The 15007-nt window shown below is 45.9% G+C and overlaps 1 protein-coding gene across 6 annotated transcripts in view; it reads left to right on the top strand.

Annotated features, from left to right (window-relative positions):
* ULK1 (unc-51 like autophagy activating kinase 1) overlaps positions 1-15007 on the top strand; it is a 96025-nt gene that overhangs the window by 47873 nt on the left and 33145 nt on the right. For all 6 annotated transcript variants that reach the window (XM_054844005.1, XM_054844006.1, XM_054844007.1 and 3 more), the window contains 3 exons: positions 4548-4606; positions 8521-8603; positions 11590-11640. In XM_054844005.1, the coding sequence (XP_054699980.1) occupies positions 4548-4606; positions 8521-8603; positions 11590-11640 (193 nt within the window). The remainder of the gene's footprint in view (positions 1-4547; positions 4607-8520; positions 8604-11589; positions 11641-15007) is intronic.

Below are 15007 nucleotides of genomic sequence, written 5' to 3'. Positions count from 1 at the left end.
TCCCTATAAACAGATTTGCTGAGCACTGTATTAATGTGGAATTGTTAATTTGCCTTGCCTAATAAGTGGTCTGCACTTGCATCTCTTCATTTCTGTTGCTGAGGACAGGACTTGAACAGTGTGTCTTCTGGCCTTGCGGACTGGCACTGAGAAGTGCTTCGAGCGTGTCGTGGTTTTCTCTTGTCCTTACCTGAGCTGAAAAGATTGGGGCCCGGTGCCCACCATGAGGTGACATAGGCTGTGTAGATAAGTGACAACCAGAAGCACAACTGGAGGCAGAGAAGAAAAAGATTTATAAAAGGTCTAAAATACCTTCCAAAAACAATCTCGTCCTTGTCAGATCTTTTAAATAAGATTAGAGTTAAATGACCTCAATCTCCGGTGGTGTGTTTTTTCTTTTTTTTTTTTTTTTTTTTTTTTGTGGGGGTGGGGAGGAGGGAGGAATCTCACTGATGTTCCTGGCAGTTTCTGTTGTGTGACCTCTTTAAAAACGGGGCAGCTCTTGGTAAGCAGCACATGCAGTTTGTCAGAGCTGTCTCTGGCAGTGGCGCAGCTCCTTTGGGACATCCGATCATGCTAAGGACCACAAAATTTGGTTGTCTGCTGTCTGAGCCTTTGTGTGAATCTTCTCCTTGCTGCTTGACAGACATGGTGCGCTGTGTCTGCGGGAGAGTGAGCCGGGAGGTGGCAAGAGAGGTAATGCAAGTTTTGCTGCCCGGTCTGGCAGCTCTGAAAGAGTTAACCTGCCTGTGTACGTTCTCATCCCAGCTAGCTGCTAGGTGAAAAATTAATTTCTAAGGCTGGTGTTCCTGCTTTTATTTCTAGGTTAATTCTGCCTGCATAAATACTGGGATTGTGTATCGCTTACAACTGCTATGTTGTGAAATGGGCCTTGAGGAAGACTAGGGAAGGGAGTATTTTATACCCAGAATTTGAACTCCTGGTTTATTTGTCAGGCAGGCTGCTCTTCTGTTCCCAAAGCTGTTCCTCTGGACTGACCAGTGTCAATGGGGACAGGTTTTCCTGGCAGCGGTAGGTTTTTGTTGCTGTAGTCTGTGAGCCATTGGCTGTTGGCCCAGTGTTTGTGGATCTCATCCTGCTCTGTTGGGAGTAGAGAGAAAAACATCCATGGACAGATAAAGAAAAAGGTTTGAGGCCAGGATTGCTGTTTGTTTTCTGGTCCTTGAGCTATCAGGGTCCCCTGAATGCCGACCGCTTAGTTGTGGGAGCCTTAAATGTCAACTGTTAAGACTGCACAAGCAGCAGATATTTGCAGCAGATTTTCGAGCTTTTCCCTAGAACTACTGAGCTAGAAACAACTTTCTAACATACCTAAATCCCTTTTCTGCACCTCCAAATCCCCAGGAATCCCAAAGGAAAAGATTCAAACAGAAGAGCAGATACCGTACACCTGCTGTGAAGCGTTGACTAGACAGTGCTGTTCGCTGAGGGTGTGAACGTCTCTGGCCCTCTTCTGACTGCGTGCTGGGCTTTTGCATCCAGCCTTTCCCCAAGCACAACAAATCCAGTGCTGAGTGCTTTTGGAAACACTGCCCTGCGTGCTTTTCGCGTGCAATTCACTTGCAGGCAGCCAGTACCGAGCGGGATTTGGCAAGGTTACGTTGAATGCCTTTGTTGGCTCAACATATTTCCACTGCTACTCAGGACAAAGTAACAGAGTGGCAGGATTGAATTTGTCCAATTGTCTTTATATATAGAAAGGACAGACAAAACCAGAGCCAGTTACACTAATGCAGCTGCTCTATAGTAACGTGAGAGGGGGAACAAGGGCATGAATTGGCCTGCTGGTGTGTCTCCTGTTCTTGGGGAAAACTGAGCTGTCCGTTCTGCATCCCTGTTTCTGACAGATGGATGCTGTCCTACAGCTGGCTCTGTGTGCTTTGAATGGTCTGGCTGTTAGGTGCCTAAAATGTGGGGTTTTCTGGGTTTTTTTTCTGGGGTAGGGTGTACCTGTCTGGAAGGTGGATTTCAAAACAAGTCCTTAGCTTCCTAGAAGAAGGAATTCAAATGGCATTTTTAGTGCCTTAAAAACAAACATTTCTGCTTTTTTTTTTTTTTCCCCACCCCCCCCAATGATTCTCAGAGAAGGACTATTTATTGAAAGAAGAGGTGAGCAAAGTTGCTGAAGGTACCAGGGCTTTATGAAATGGATGCAAACAGCAGGAGAGCGGTGGGCATGTTACTGGGAGCTTGCTGCTAGGAGCAGAACTGTGTGACTCGGTTGATTAATAATGAAGTTATGTGAAGATGCAGTTGGTTTTACCAAATTAATGGTGATCCACAGTTGCCTGTGCTAGGCACTCACTAAAATGACTCTATTTCCCAGCAGGCAGGACCCAATATCAGAGACCAGCCTTGAACTGGGGGCTCTTGGGGACAGCCCTAGTGAGGAAGCATGGTCTGGGTGGGTAGGGGGCGGACACCCTGGATATGGTCCTTGCAGAACAAGTGGGAATTGCACTGAGACAGCAGAATACAGAGAAGCAACATCCCTACAGAGATCTCTCTTTAATTTGTACAAAGAGGAGGGGAACTTCACTGAGGATTTTGTTTCTGTCCAAGCTAGTGCTTAGAAACCCTCTCTAACAAACTGGGCTTTGCATGTGTGCTGCTTTTAATATACTCTGTCTGTATTGCCAGGAAAATTTCTGACAAAACAGTTTTTGAAATAGATCAGAGCTTCATTGTATTTGTGAAACAATTGAGTTGTTGCGACAGGAAATGAACAGAGCAAACAGCCAAGGCTTGTATCTCTCTGATGTGAGCAAGCACTTCGCTTCCCTGCAGTGGAGTTCTGTTCCTCCTTGTACGCTATGTCTGTCAGGCATCTTTTTCATCACACAGAGCATTGTGGCCGAGCCATTTGGTGCAGTGTGTACACGTGCCTCGTTAAAGTTTGCCAAATATTAAGAACCTAATTACAGGGCAAGATCTGCAAGGGGAAGGGTGTAAAATGGAGTTTTACTGAACCAAATCTAATTGAGTGGCAGTGATTGGAAATTTTGATGCAATTTGGCACGTATGTAACAAGGTGCTTTGCTGAATAACATTCATTTTAATGGTTTGTGAAGAAAGTATTTCTGCACCTCCTGTTTGGGTCCCTGCTGTTTCTATGAACGGCAAAGGATACGTTATTGCAGAAAGGAGAACCAGGAAATCTTTCTTATTTCCTTCTTTTAGGAATCCACTAGCTCGTATTGGTAGACATTGATAGGAGAGCTGTGAAACTTGGGTTGCTAAGACCATGCAAGAAATACTGTCCTGATCAGTACTACATTGTCTATTGATATTAGCAGCTTTTGAGACTTTCTCTTTGGTTTCTTTTGAGGTTTTGTACTGAGTTCTCGCAGTTATCCTTAATTTTCATCTTCAGCCAGAGGGAGTAGGTGGTGTTGAAACAGCATCTTATGTGGCTGCTTTTCCAGCCATGCTGTGTTAGTGGTATTTTGATGGCCATCTGCAGATTGGCTTGTCTGATTTGCCGTTTTAAGCATCTTAATTGACCTTAAATGCTTCTAATTTAGAAATGGAAGTAGGTGGAAAGCTCGAGGGGTTTTTGAGCCTGCCCTGAACATCAGGAGAAGCTGCCTGTTGCCTCCTCGTTCACACTTTCCTACACACTCTGCTGCACCAATAATTGATTGCAGATGAATCTCTCTGATCTTCCTTCCCTGTTTATATGTGCCTTCATGTCTGTGTCATGCCAGCCAGCTTGCTCTGCCTTTAATAAAGAGAATTTGCCTAAGCAGAAAAGCTTGAGACACCAGGGTTAATTTACTGGCCTGTATTATTCATTGCATAAAAACAAATAGAGAAATGACGTTAGGAGATTTTTATGTGTCTGCGTTTCTGTACTGGAGACTTTATTTTTAACCTCAGCCATAAACCTCTTGTTGTGCCTAGCCTTTTTTTTTTTTAATTTCTTTTTAATCCCATCTCTCAGAATTTGGGATCTTGTCGTCAACATCCCCAGCAGTTGTGTATATTACTGCACAAACAGGAGCTGTGGCTTGAGACCTTCTGGCTTCCTGGAATTAAAGTAGAAAATCCTAATTCAGTTGCTGTTTCCCCATGTGCTTGGTCTCTTCACAGATCCCTTGCCCATCAACAGGCTCCCTGCCCCTTTTCTAAATGCCCTGCAGCACTAATCCATGTTCTCAGCGGGAGCTGCCATTCGTCATTTGGGTCTCCTCACGTCTGCAATTATTTAGCCTCCTGGGTGAGGCTATTAGGCCAGCTCAGACCTGAGCATCAGAGCCCACTGCAATGAAGCTCAGTCCTTGGGAGGGGAGAGCAGGACAGAACCAGGTCAGGGACAAAAAGACAGTGGGCTGAAATACTGTATTTTCACTCTGGCATGGTGCTGGTTTTTCAGTCTAAAGCAAGCTGCAGGTTCCCATTGTCTGGGCTGGTTCAGCAATTGAAAAATGCCTCTCTGCTCCTCAGAGTAACTGTGAAATAGAAATGCTAATCTCTTTCCTTCATTGTCAACTGCTTCAAGTACTGGTTTTCTTTCTCCTCTACAGGCCAGCAGCCCACAGGATCTTCGTCTTTTCTATGAGAAAAACAAGATGCTGATGCCGAAGTAAGCATTATTCCAGTGTTGCTGTTTGTATGCACTTGTTTACTCTGTATTTACACCTGTCCCCTCATGCTCCTGGCTTGCAACTCAGAGAGGCAACTGTAAAATATTTGGCCACCTGCCTTCCCCCATTCCTTAAACCAGCAGTGATGTGGCCCAGAGAAAGTCAGACAGCAGCGGATTGCCAGAGTTGGTGTTCTCTCTTTCCGCATATACTACTTCTCTCCTACATTGCAAAAATTCAGGATCGTTAGTGATTTCAAGAGCCAGGTTGGTGGTCCTGTCCCACATATGGCTTCCATGAGGCTGGGAGCCTTTGGAAGAAATCATGGCAATCCTTGAATCATGCGAGCACCTAAACTGCAGCCTGTCCTGTAACCTGCTATACCTGACTGCAGATCACATTCCTGTTTCCCATGTGTCAGGACACAACTGCTTGTGTCCTTCCTGCTAATAGGAAATATTATAACCTTGATGGAAATGGACACTACTGCACTTTCCAAGGGGAAGATAACTGCTTTCATCCCACCGGGGCGTATGTTACCTAGCTGCTCAGTGCTGTGATTTGTCAATGTATTTTGGTTTTGTTGCTGTGGTCTTTCCTTTTGATCTCTGAGCTCTTAAAGCAGAACCTCATGTCTGGTCTGAAAACCTCAGCCTGGTATAGAGATGGGACTGAAGTTCCAGATTATACATCCAAAAATTGGAAGGCCTTTTTTAACCAGAAAGTTAGCTTCCATTTGGCAGAGCTGCTAATGCAGGAAGTTCACTGAGTTGCTGTGTATGAATTATGTTTTTTTCCCTTATCAGTTTAGACAGCTCCAGGAGATACCAGAAGGAACTGTCAAAAGCTAGAGCTCTTATCAATGACTTTCACTACTATGCATTTAACTTCCCTTCAAATACTTCCTTTTTTGATTTTGAAAGAAGGGACAAATATCTACCAGTATTAAATTTGGAGCATCTGCATACTCTCCTGGATTGAACCAGAGGGTGTCATGGAGTAAAACACCCAAACAGAACATTTCAAAGCAAAACCACTGCTGTGTAGTTGAAGCTGAATAGTCTGTGTGAACAGAAAGTAGAGTTTCTGTTCCCCCTGCACAGCCTAAACCATGGTTGCTCCCCTTTGAGGTAGTCCCTCTTACTAAGAGATTAATTAATCCCCATAATTAATAAGATTCCTTGTGTTGATCACACTGCCCTGCTGCTGCTTTGGCTCATGGTGCTTGCAGTAGGAGGCAGGTGAGGGGAGAAATGAAACTGAGCTGTAAGAGAGCATGTCTGTTCTTGTAGGGATTAGTCCTTCTCCTTTGCTGTGAGTTCTTTATGTACTCTGCGTTTACCATTTTCAGTTATCTCCACTTTTTAACTACCAAATTCCTTCAAAACTTAGACCCAAGCCCATTGTTTTTTCACCATAGAAGTCAGATCTGAAGTGGCCTTTGTGTAAATACCGATCCCCTGCTTTCCAAAGTCAGTTTGTCTCTAATATGAGCCGCAATCTGTGCTATTTCCTGAGTAAACATGAATAAACTGCCTCCACCAGCCCTGCCAACACAGGATGAAACACAAAACCACTCCAGAGACCTCCTTCTCAGACTGCAGCAGTGCCAGGATTTGGTTTCATTCTCCTTGGGGCTGGGCAGGCTGGCACCCACCTCCCCGGCATCACCGTGGAAAGTGCCGTGGTTTTGGTTTGGGAGTGAGTGGGGGAGAAAAGCTCATTAAATGCTCGCCAGCGATCTCTGCCTGCCGGGCTGGTGCTGGTGCTGCTGCTGACAGGTGAAATGCCATTCTGAGGTGGGGAGCCCGTGTCAGTAGGAGCAAGCCCAAAGGCCTCACAGTTCTAATAGCGCTGATCTCAAGAGCTAACATTCATTGTCCTGATTTACGTGGCCAAGTCTATTCCATATCGTGGGGGGAAGGAGGCAGCTTTGTTGCTTATGTTTAAAAAGATGGCCTTGGAGAATAATACTGTAGGATAGCAAAGCTTGATGTTTTAGACATGAGATAAGAGGAGGCAAACAGGCTGTTAATCTGCACTGTCTTCAGTCTGTGTTGTGACATCTGAGGTCTGCTACTTGACCTGCCTGTTTCTTGACTTTAAAACCATGCAAAGGCTAAAGTCATTGCTGGGAAATGGACTCTTTTTGGATGAGAGCTTTATGTGTCGTGGATAAATAAATTATGACTATAATGCTGGAGGACTGCAGGTCTCCAGCACTAATGTATTTTTCAGGAGACTCTGCTAGCTGTGGTATCTTGGGTTATTCCGTTACGCAGTGTACTTCTAAGGCACACCTTTTTTTGACAAGAGGGTGTTTTTTCTTGGCTCAAACCGAGTCTCAGTTTAACTGTATCCCTTCCAGAGTCCTGGTGGCCTTTTCCTTTGTCAGATTGGGAAGGTGCACAAAACCATTCTAGTGTCAAGGATGGAAAAGCAACTCCTCAGTACAAACAAGGATGAGGGATGCTTGCCATCATTCTCTGTTCTAGGAATCACTGGGCTCAAATTCCTGCACCAGCAAGGCCTAGGGCTTCACGGAAAAATAACTGGGTAGTACTGAAACCTATAAATACACACCTTGCCTCACTTCTCTAGTTTCACTGAACAAGAGTCCGTTAGTGCTAGCTACCACTTCTTTTCCCCCCAATATTTTTATCCCAGCTATCTTGAGTTTTATCCTTTCTGTGGCAGGGGTAGAGGAGGCAGAAATGGTGTAGGAAGGGTTGCTTCTCCCAGCATCGGTCAGGCTTGGCTTCAGGGCGGTGAGTGATGCCAGCCCAGCAAAGTGGAGCCCTGCCCGAGTGAGCCACGTGCCATGCTACTGAGCAGGCTGGGGCTCCACGCAGTTAAAATTGCTGTGCTGAGCACACATGCCGTTACCTCAGCTGACCCGCGCAGGGGGAGAGGGGAAGGCCTGGCAAACTGTGGGGGCCATACTGGGCACGGCCATGATAAACAGAGTCAATACGGAAAGGAGCTGGAGCCACCTATGCTTAATTTGGAGAGCTCTGCTCTGGCTGCAGGCAGGGCCCGGCTGCTGCAGCCCCTAACAGTGCTTCTGCTGATGGAGGAAAGTCAGCAGAGCTGAATCCACTTATGCAAGAGCTGAACTCTGCTTTCCGTGCCTTAATCTGTTCATTTATTCCCTGCTTCTTGCAATCTACTGGGGTTGTGAAGGGCTGCCCTGGCCTCTCCCCCATCTGCTTGTGGGGTGAGCAAGAGTGCAATGATTTACTAGCTCTTTTGTGCTGCAATGGCCACTGGAAAGAGTATTTTCTTTCTAGCTATACTGGACAGTGGGGTAATAGCTGCACTTATTTTAACTTGCTTGGGTGGCAGTTGCTCATATCTTAGTGGCCTTCGATTAATAAATGCTGTATATCAGGGAAGCAAATAGACAAAGGTTACGTGCTAGTCTTACATAAGCTGCATTGAAAAAGAAATGCCTTAATAAAGTGGTGGTAATTGGTGATACATTTCCCCAGCAATGTCTAAATTGGAAGCTTCCCCTTGGTAACTACTTTATTTTAATGGCCTCCTTATTCCTGTTAGAGCAAGTAGAAGAGATTTCTTTATCACGTGCAAAATGTTGCATGTCGAATGGACTTAGCTGAAAACCAGAGGGATAACACTGGTACCACTGTGGAAGGGAAGGATCTGCGGGTGCTCATGGGAAAGGCCACTAAAGCTAGATTAGCTGTAGCCTTAACAATGACAATGGGGAGTAAAAGCCAAACAGAGATGCAAATAGAGATGTCCCTGTTCAACCTCTCTCCAGTGAGTTCTTATATTCCTAGCCCAGCAGGCACAAAGTGAGTTTGCATTTGCAGGTTGCCTTCCTGAATATGTAAAAGTGGTTTAAGTGGACTGCAAGTCTCTCTTATTTTGCTTTTGTTTTCAATCCTAGCATCCCCAGGGAGACATCAAGCCACCTGAGGCAGCTGCTGCTGGGCCTTCTGCAGCGTAATCATAAGGACCGCATGGACTTTGGTAAGACCACCTTCCAGTTTTAGTTCTGCTGCCTGTCTTTTGTACCATGGCGTTGCACAAACCTCTGTACTTTTGGCTGGTGCTAGAAAAAGCACCCACACACACCTGGATTTCACCTGTGCCTGGAAGACTGAATAATCTTGGGGTTTTTTAGTATATGTGCTGGAAAGGTCAGCACTGATTCCAGTACAGTTTTGTAAACCCAGAGATTTGGCACACCTTCAGCAGATGTTTCTTACTTGCATTCCCTCTCCTGGCTTCTGCTTTTATAATATCTCCGAACTCCGGTTGTGTTAAGTATGCTACTAGGTGAAACACGTATCTTGTGCATCCTTGTTCTTTCTGTGTCACATTTCCTTCCCAAAGCTGCAAGCTGCACCCCTTTAATGAACAATTCAGTCAATGCCCTCCCTTTCTCAGGGTCTGCAATGGTCCAAGCCAGGAGACCATACCTGTTTGCAGACCCTTCCCTCCTTCTCCAGCTTTCTGTGGAAGGATGCCTTGGTTCTCATCAGGGCTACAGCTAGCAGTCTCTTGGCTCTCCCCGTAGTTTTCTTTTCCCTGCTGTCTGCTGGTGCTAGGTCTTTGGCTCCTCTGTGTTCCTGAGGACTTGGAAATGCTCTGACCTATGCGTGCTGAATGGACTCTTCCTCCTTTTCTTAAGAGTGTCAGCTCAGGAGACCTCCAGATTATGCCCCTTGCCAAAAAAGTAGCAATACTGAAATGAGAGCACTTCCCCGTGCCCAGCTATTGTCGTGTTTTCAGCTGCTGTTTGTGGCCAGCTGCACCCAAACTGTAAATGCCCCACAGCTCCAGATCCCATCTGAAGCAGATCTCCCCCTTCCCTTGGATAGCTCCCAGCAGACAGATGCTTTGTCCTGCTGCTGGCAAACTAACCGTAGGCTGCTCTCTTCACCTACGCTGTTTATAAAAGGCTGACGGTCGGTGCCTTTGTTCCTTTACCCTCCTGCGCTCTGTAAGGTGAAGAGTTGTGTGTGCTGCTGGGTCAGGGATGATTCCTGAGCCACCCTCCCCAGAGGAGCGGGGTGTCCTCCTGCTCCTTGTTCCCTCAGGCCCTCTGTAGTCCACCTGGAGATGTGCACCGTGCCCTCTACGGAGTTTCCCCAGAGTTTAGTTGATTTACACAACAGCAACACAGAAGCTTGAACCTTCATTTACTTGTTGTGTGTCTCAGCTGCTCTTCTACCAGGAACTGATGGTCTTTGCAATCTCAAGATTATCTAGAGGAAAGCCAAGAGGGTTTCAAGTTGCAAGTTTCCTGCTGATGATTACAAGCAGGCTTGTTAAATTTTGCTTTGCAAGCACAACTAATAAGCATTTTGGAGGGGGGAGGGTGAAAAGTGAAATAAATCATCATTTCCACCCCCTCAGTTGAATCAGCTCAGCTGAGGGATGGTCCTCTCTAGAAGAGCAGGCTGAAGAAGAAGCAGGAAACTCCAGCAGCTGAGCAGCTTGTGGCAGGATAGGGGTGTTCTCCATCCACGGCAGATCTAATCTGTGAGTCCAGCTTTCCCTGCCAGAGATCTCCCTCACTGCTGTTGTGATGAGCTCCAGACCAGTGCACTCTGGCTGCAGGACCCTGGCGTGGCAGTGGCAAGGAGGGGCTGGGGCCAGAGGGATTGTTCAAGTTTAAAAAGCAGATAAACAAAAAAACCCAGTTGCTACTTTCTGGAAAGCTCACTGGCCAAAGAGGAGCTGTTTACAGAAAGCAGAAGTTTGCAAGCCTTGGGTGTTGCAACAGGAAATCCGTGCTGGGATAACAAGTTGAACTGCCTGCAGTTAGCCAAATAATCAGTGTTGATCCATGACTAACTCCTGAAAGGCTGAGTTGCCGATTGTGATAGGAGAGGGCTCTGGCATAGAGCTGCAGTGGATCAAAGAGAAAGGAGTCAGGAGGGGTGGCTGCTTGTGAGGACAGGCAAACATGTAGAGGGTTTCTAGCAAGCCAGGACAGAAGCTTTTCTTGGCCTGGATCTGTAGAATATCCTGCCGTTATGAGTGAAGAAAGCAGCAGTTGTCTGGTGTGAAAGGGAGGGAGTTCTGGGATGTAGTTCTGTGGTGGCCTTTTAGAAAATGCAGTTCTGCCTTCAGTGCATGAAGGGTTCCAGTCTGTGTGTGATGGAAGATCATCAGTGGAAGTCCTTTTGTCCATCATTCCTTTTCTGTGGAATGAGTGGCAGCACAGTGTAATAAATATAGCTCCCCTAGACCCCTACAATTATGGTGACTTGCCATCCTGATCAGCCAGGAACTTTGTGTTTTACTGCTACTTTGTGCTTTAGGATTTCTCTCTCCTTGCTGATAGGAGCTTTTGATGCACATGCACAGACGTGGCCATGCCAGGTCTCAACATAGTCACGCTATCTGGCCCTCAATAACTGATACCTGCTCCTGCAAGTGTAAGAGCTGTTGCAAGACAGAGGAGCATTAACAATTAATTCAGTGTATTCTTCCTGGCAGTCCAGGGTTGTAGCTTGTAGCAAAACCTTACTAACTTCTTTAATGCCCACTAGGGAAGGAAAATCCATTAGTATTGGTGGTGAGTCCCAAAGTACAAACCCTCATGTCCTTTGGCCATGCTTTTGGCAAAGATTATTTTTCCTCCCTTTCTTCATTCATGTGATTGCCCCAGCTGATTTCCCTTCTCCACCCCACCCCAGCTGATTTTGCAGAGATGGCTGGTAGCAGAGGAGTCACTCTCTCTTTTTTTTTTTTCTTCCATACCTCCACAGCAATCCCTGGATCTAAATAACTTCCTATCCTTGTTTTGTGAGTAGGTCCTGCATCCACTCCAGTCTGCATTGTTGACCACTACTGTTTGCAGCCGCAATCAGTCAATTTCCATGGTTGACTAGATTTCATGGAAAAATCACTGTAAAAATACTGTAACTTGCTATGCTTTAACTGCTTCGTAAACTTAGTCATTTCCTTTCACTGAGTCATTGTTCTTGATTATTTTTCTCAGATGAATTTTTCCATCACCCGTTCTTGGATGCAAGTGCCTCTATGAAAAAATGTAAGTGTTGCATTTTTTGATTACAACTTTCTGAACCATGACATGACTTCCTTTGCTGCTAGTTCAAAAGGAAAGAAAAAGATTGCTATATGTTCTTAGTTAGGCAGAGATTCAGCATTTGTTACTGTGTCATGTCCAGATTTTGCCATCAAAATATATTTAATTTTGCTGAGTTATTTTCAAAGGGATGATTAGGGCGCTATTTAGAAAACTCAAGTAGAAGTAAATGTGGCTTTGAAATTTACTCAGCTGCTTTGTATAAAGTGCTTGGCCAGTGGGGTTGCTTGTAGGTAAACAGGTTTATGCAGTATGATCTTGCTTTTCATCCACATCTGTAGGACAATTCAGGACAGTGAACAGTAGAAACTGGCACTCTAGTCCCTGTTTGCCAGGTGGAACCTTAGGTTGGCTGTGCCAAATGGCAGGCTCTAGTTACCAAATCTTGTTTCAGCATTTACCTCCAAATTCTTGGTGAATCTTGATTTAGAGATTTGAATTTGGATGCTCTGTGAGAACTGGCCAAAATAAAGACAGACTTCCATTGAAAACTTTTTCTTTCCTCTTTTGATTCAAAATTTTTGAAAATGTCCAACCACATGTACTAAGATTCAGAGGTTTGTTTTCAGTGTAAAACAATTCAGAATTGCTTCTAGTGCATGGGATATAATAGTCCTCTGGTCAAGAGACTTGGTTTAGTGGAATTTTATATGGTTGTCATCTTCTGGAAGGATCCTCCTGGGCTTTTAATCTACTGACTATATGATAGAGCCAAGATTTTCATCAGTGACTGATTTGGGGGGCCCAATGCAAGGGCTGGAAGTTTCAGAGGAATCATGTCCGATGCTTTCTGAACATGGAGCCACTCTTGGATGTATGTCATGGGTGGACACCCCTTGTCTGATGTCCACATCATTCCTGACAGTCTCCTGCTTTCCTGCTTCTGGAGCAGGACTTCTCAGTTATTCCTGATACAGATTTTAACTGTGTATTTAGGTGACCATCCTGTGGGCAGGAAAAGACGCTTCTGGTTTAGGCGAGCTCGCAAGCCAGCCAGGCCCCTATCTCCATCTGTGCCAGCAAGATGTGGGGGGCGTCCTGTAAAACAGGACTGCTCTGCAGGCAGGAAAGGACTCTGCCTGTGTAGAACTGCTCCTAAGCCAGCTCAGCTCTCAACACCTACTATACCACTGCCATGTGGGAAAAGCTCTTCGACGTCTGACTCCCCTCTGGGCAGCGGAGACCTCTCTTGGCATGTTCTTACATGCCCACCAGCTCATCTCCTACCTCCAACAGTTCCATTGCTTCATTGGCCAGGGGAACAGAAGCCCCCCTGCAAACAGGAGAGGGTTCTCTTGGCTTGGCCTCAGTTTCCAACTTCTGCATGTTTGCTGTGCAGAAACCAGAGGCACGGTTATGAGCAGGGGACGGTAGCTCAGCCTTTGCCCCCAGCTGCACCAAAGTTAACGGTGGTGTGGGGTCAAGGCCTGATAAACAGAGCACCTTTACAGGTGGGTAAGGACTATACAAACTCCAGACCTCTCTGCTGCCCTGCTGGTCCTCACCTCCAGGCTTATGTCCACAGCCCGGAGTCCTCTCCGGGCAGGAGACACCGCTACTGGCTTTGAAAAGATGAGGGGAGAAATATCTCCCCACTGCTGGAGGTCTTCAAGTTGTTGTGCACTGAAATCTGCTAGTGGAGAAGATGGTTCTTGTAGCATGCTGTGAAGGTCTCTGCTACTGCCAGACGGCAGTGGTGGATGAAGGCCTCTGGGAAGTGAAGAGCCTGGATGAGAAAGGCTGCAAGTGGGAACAGTGGTCCTTTTGATTTCTGAATAGGTGAGAGAAGAGCCAGTGTGTTGGCAAAGGTCTGGGTTTTAGTGATCTCAATAAGAAAAATTCACCTGAGATGTGAAGCAGCATTTCACTGCTGCTTAACACAGAGGTGTGCTTAACATTTGCAGTTTTAGCTGAAGTGGATGACTTGGCAAGGTTGCAGTTGCTCAGGAGCTAGCTCCCCTGGCTTTGTCTGCAGAACTAAGACAACTCCAAAAGTTTATTGTGCTACTTCATCTCAACATGTGGCTCAGCATCACGAGCATAGGGAGGTATCAAAGAGGAGAAGAGATACGGCTGCATCTGAATCACGATGGTCATGCTCAAACTGGGTTAGAGAGTCTTCAGGCCTGCAGCGGAGAGTTGGGGGAAGGAACAGTGTACCCTTCTGTTTTTGCTCTCCCTGAGAGCTGACAGTTGGGCTACCACTGACTTTTGGTGGAATCAGGACTAGGTCATTCACATTTGAGCGTGCAAGTTTCTCTTAGGAGAGTTGGATGATCTGTACCAGCATCTGTTCTGGAGTATCAGCTGTTGTATGATGAACGCACCGAGACCCCAGCTAAGCTCAGGGACCCCCTGTGCAGCCTTTGCCTAAAGGACCTTCCAGCGCACCGCAGTGTGGGTAACTGCATCCATTTAGGTCTCAAACCAGCTTTAACAGGGGCTGCTGCTTCCTTTCCATATGAGAAAGATTTGCAGTCTAAGCAAAGCGCAGTGGCCTCTGTAACCCTGCAGGCAGATCTGCCCTCAGGTGGTAGGGACAGAAGAGAGCTGCCACCCGCATGCAGAGCTGAGCACATCACCCAGGCTCCTGAACCCTGTCAAGGCTGGCCCAGAGCTGGTCAAAACCAAGGACTAAAAATAAAGCGAGAGCTGTCAGCTGTTTGTTCTGTGTGGATATGTGTTAGCGCACCATCTCATGGAATTGTACAGGAACTTTTAAAATGTAACGTAATTTTGGAGTTCTGGAAAATTAGAGATTCCTCAAATGTGGGTAATTCTCTAAGTGGATAATTCTGAAGTTGTCAAGGGAAAGGTTTCCCCTTTGTTTAAATAAATTTGCGTGTTTTTCAAGACTCCTCAGTGAAAATTGACATTTCTGTCAAAAATCTTTAAATACGACATTTCTGATGAGCTCACCCTCACCACTGCGGTTTCAAGGAACGGTTGCTCTCATGTCCCTCCTCTCGTCTCGCTCCTTTAGTGAAGCAAGGACCTAAGTCTGCTGACATCCAGGGTGTACCCCAAAGCTCTGTTTGCCATGGGCTTTAGTCTGGAGAGTGGGTTCAGGACTTTGGGCTTTAACTAAACCATGTACTTTTTGTTTGTTTATATTTTATTTTATATTGTGAGTTTTGTACCTATGACTAAGCATGTACTTTAGATGTGTAAAAAAAAAAATTATTTAATAAAGTCTTTAAAATACTGTGTCTAGTCAGAATGTTGTCTGTGTGTAGCCAGGTCTGATCAGCATATGGTACGGGGCAGTGTGTTACAGTAATAATACATGAGAAGGCATAATTAGACACTT

Source organism: Grus americana, chromosome 16 (genome assembly GCF_028858705.1).
Source record: "Grus americana isolate bGruAme1 chromosome 16, bGruAme1.mat, whole genome shotgun sequence".
In the NCBI taxonomy this organism is placed as follows: Eukaryota; Metazoa; Chordata; class Aves; order Gruiformes; family Gruidae; genus Grus; species Grus americana.
The sequence above is the reverse complement of the archived record's forward strand: the minus strand, read 5'-3'. Positions and strand labels throughout refer to the sequence as shown.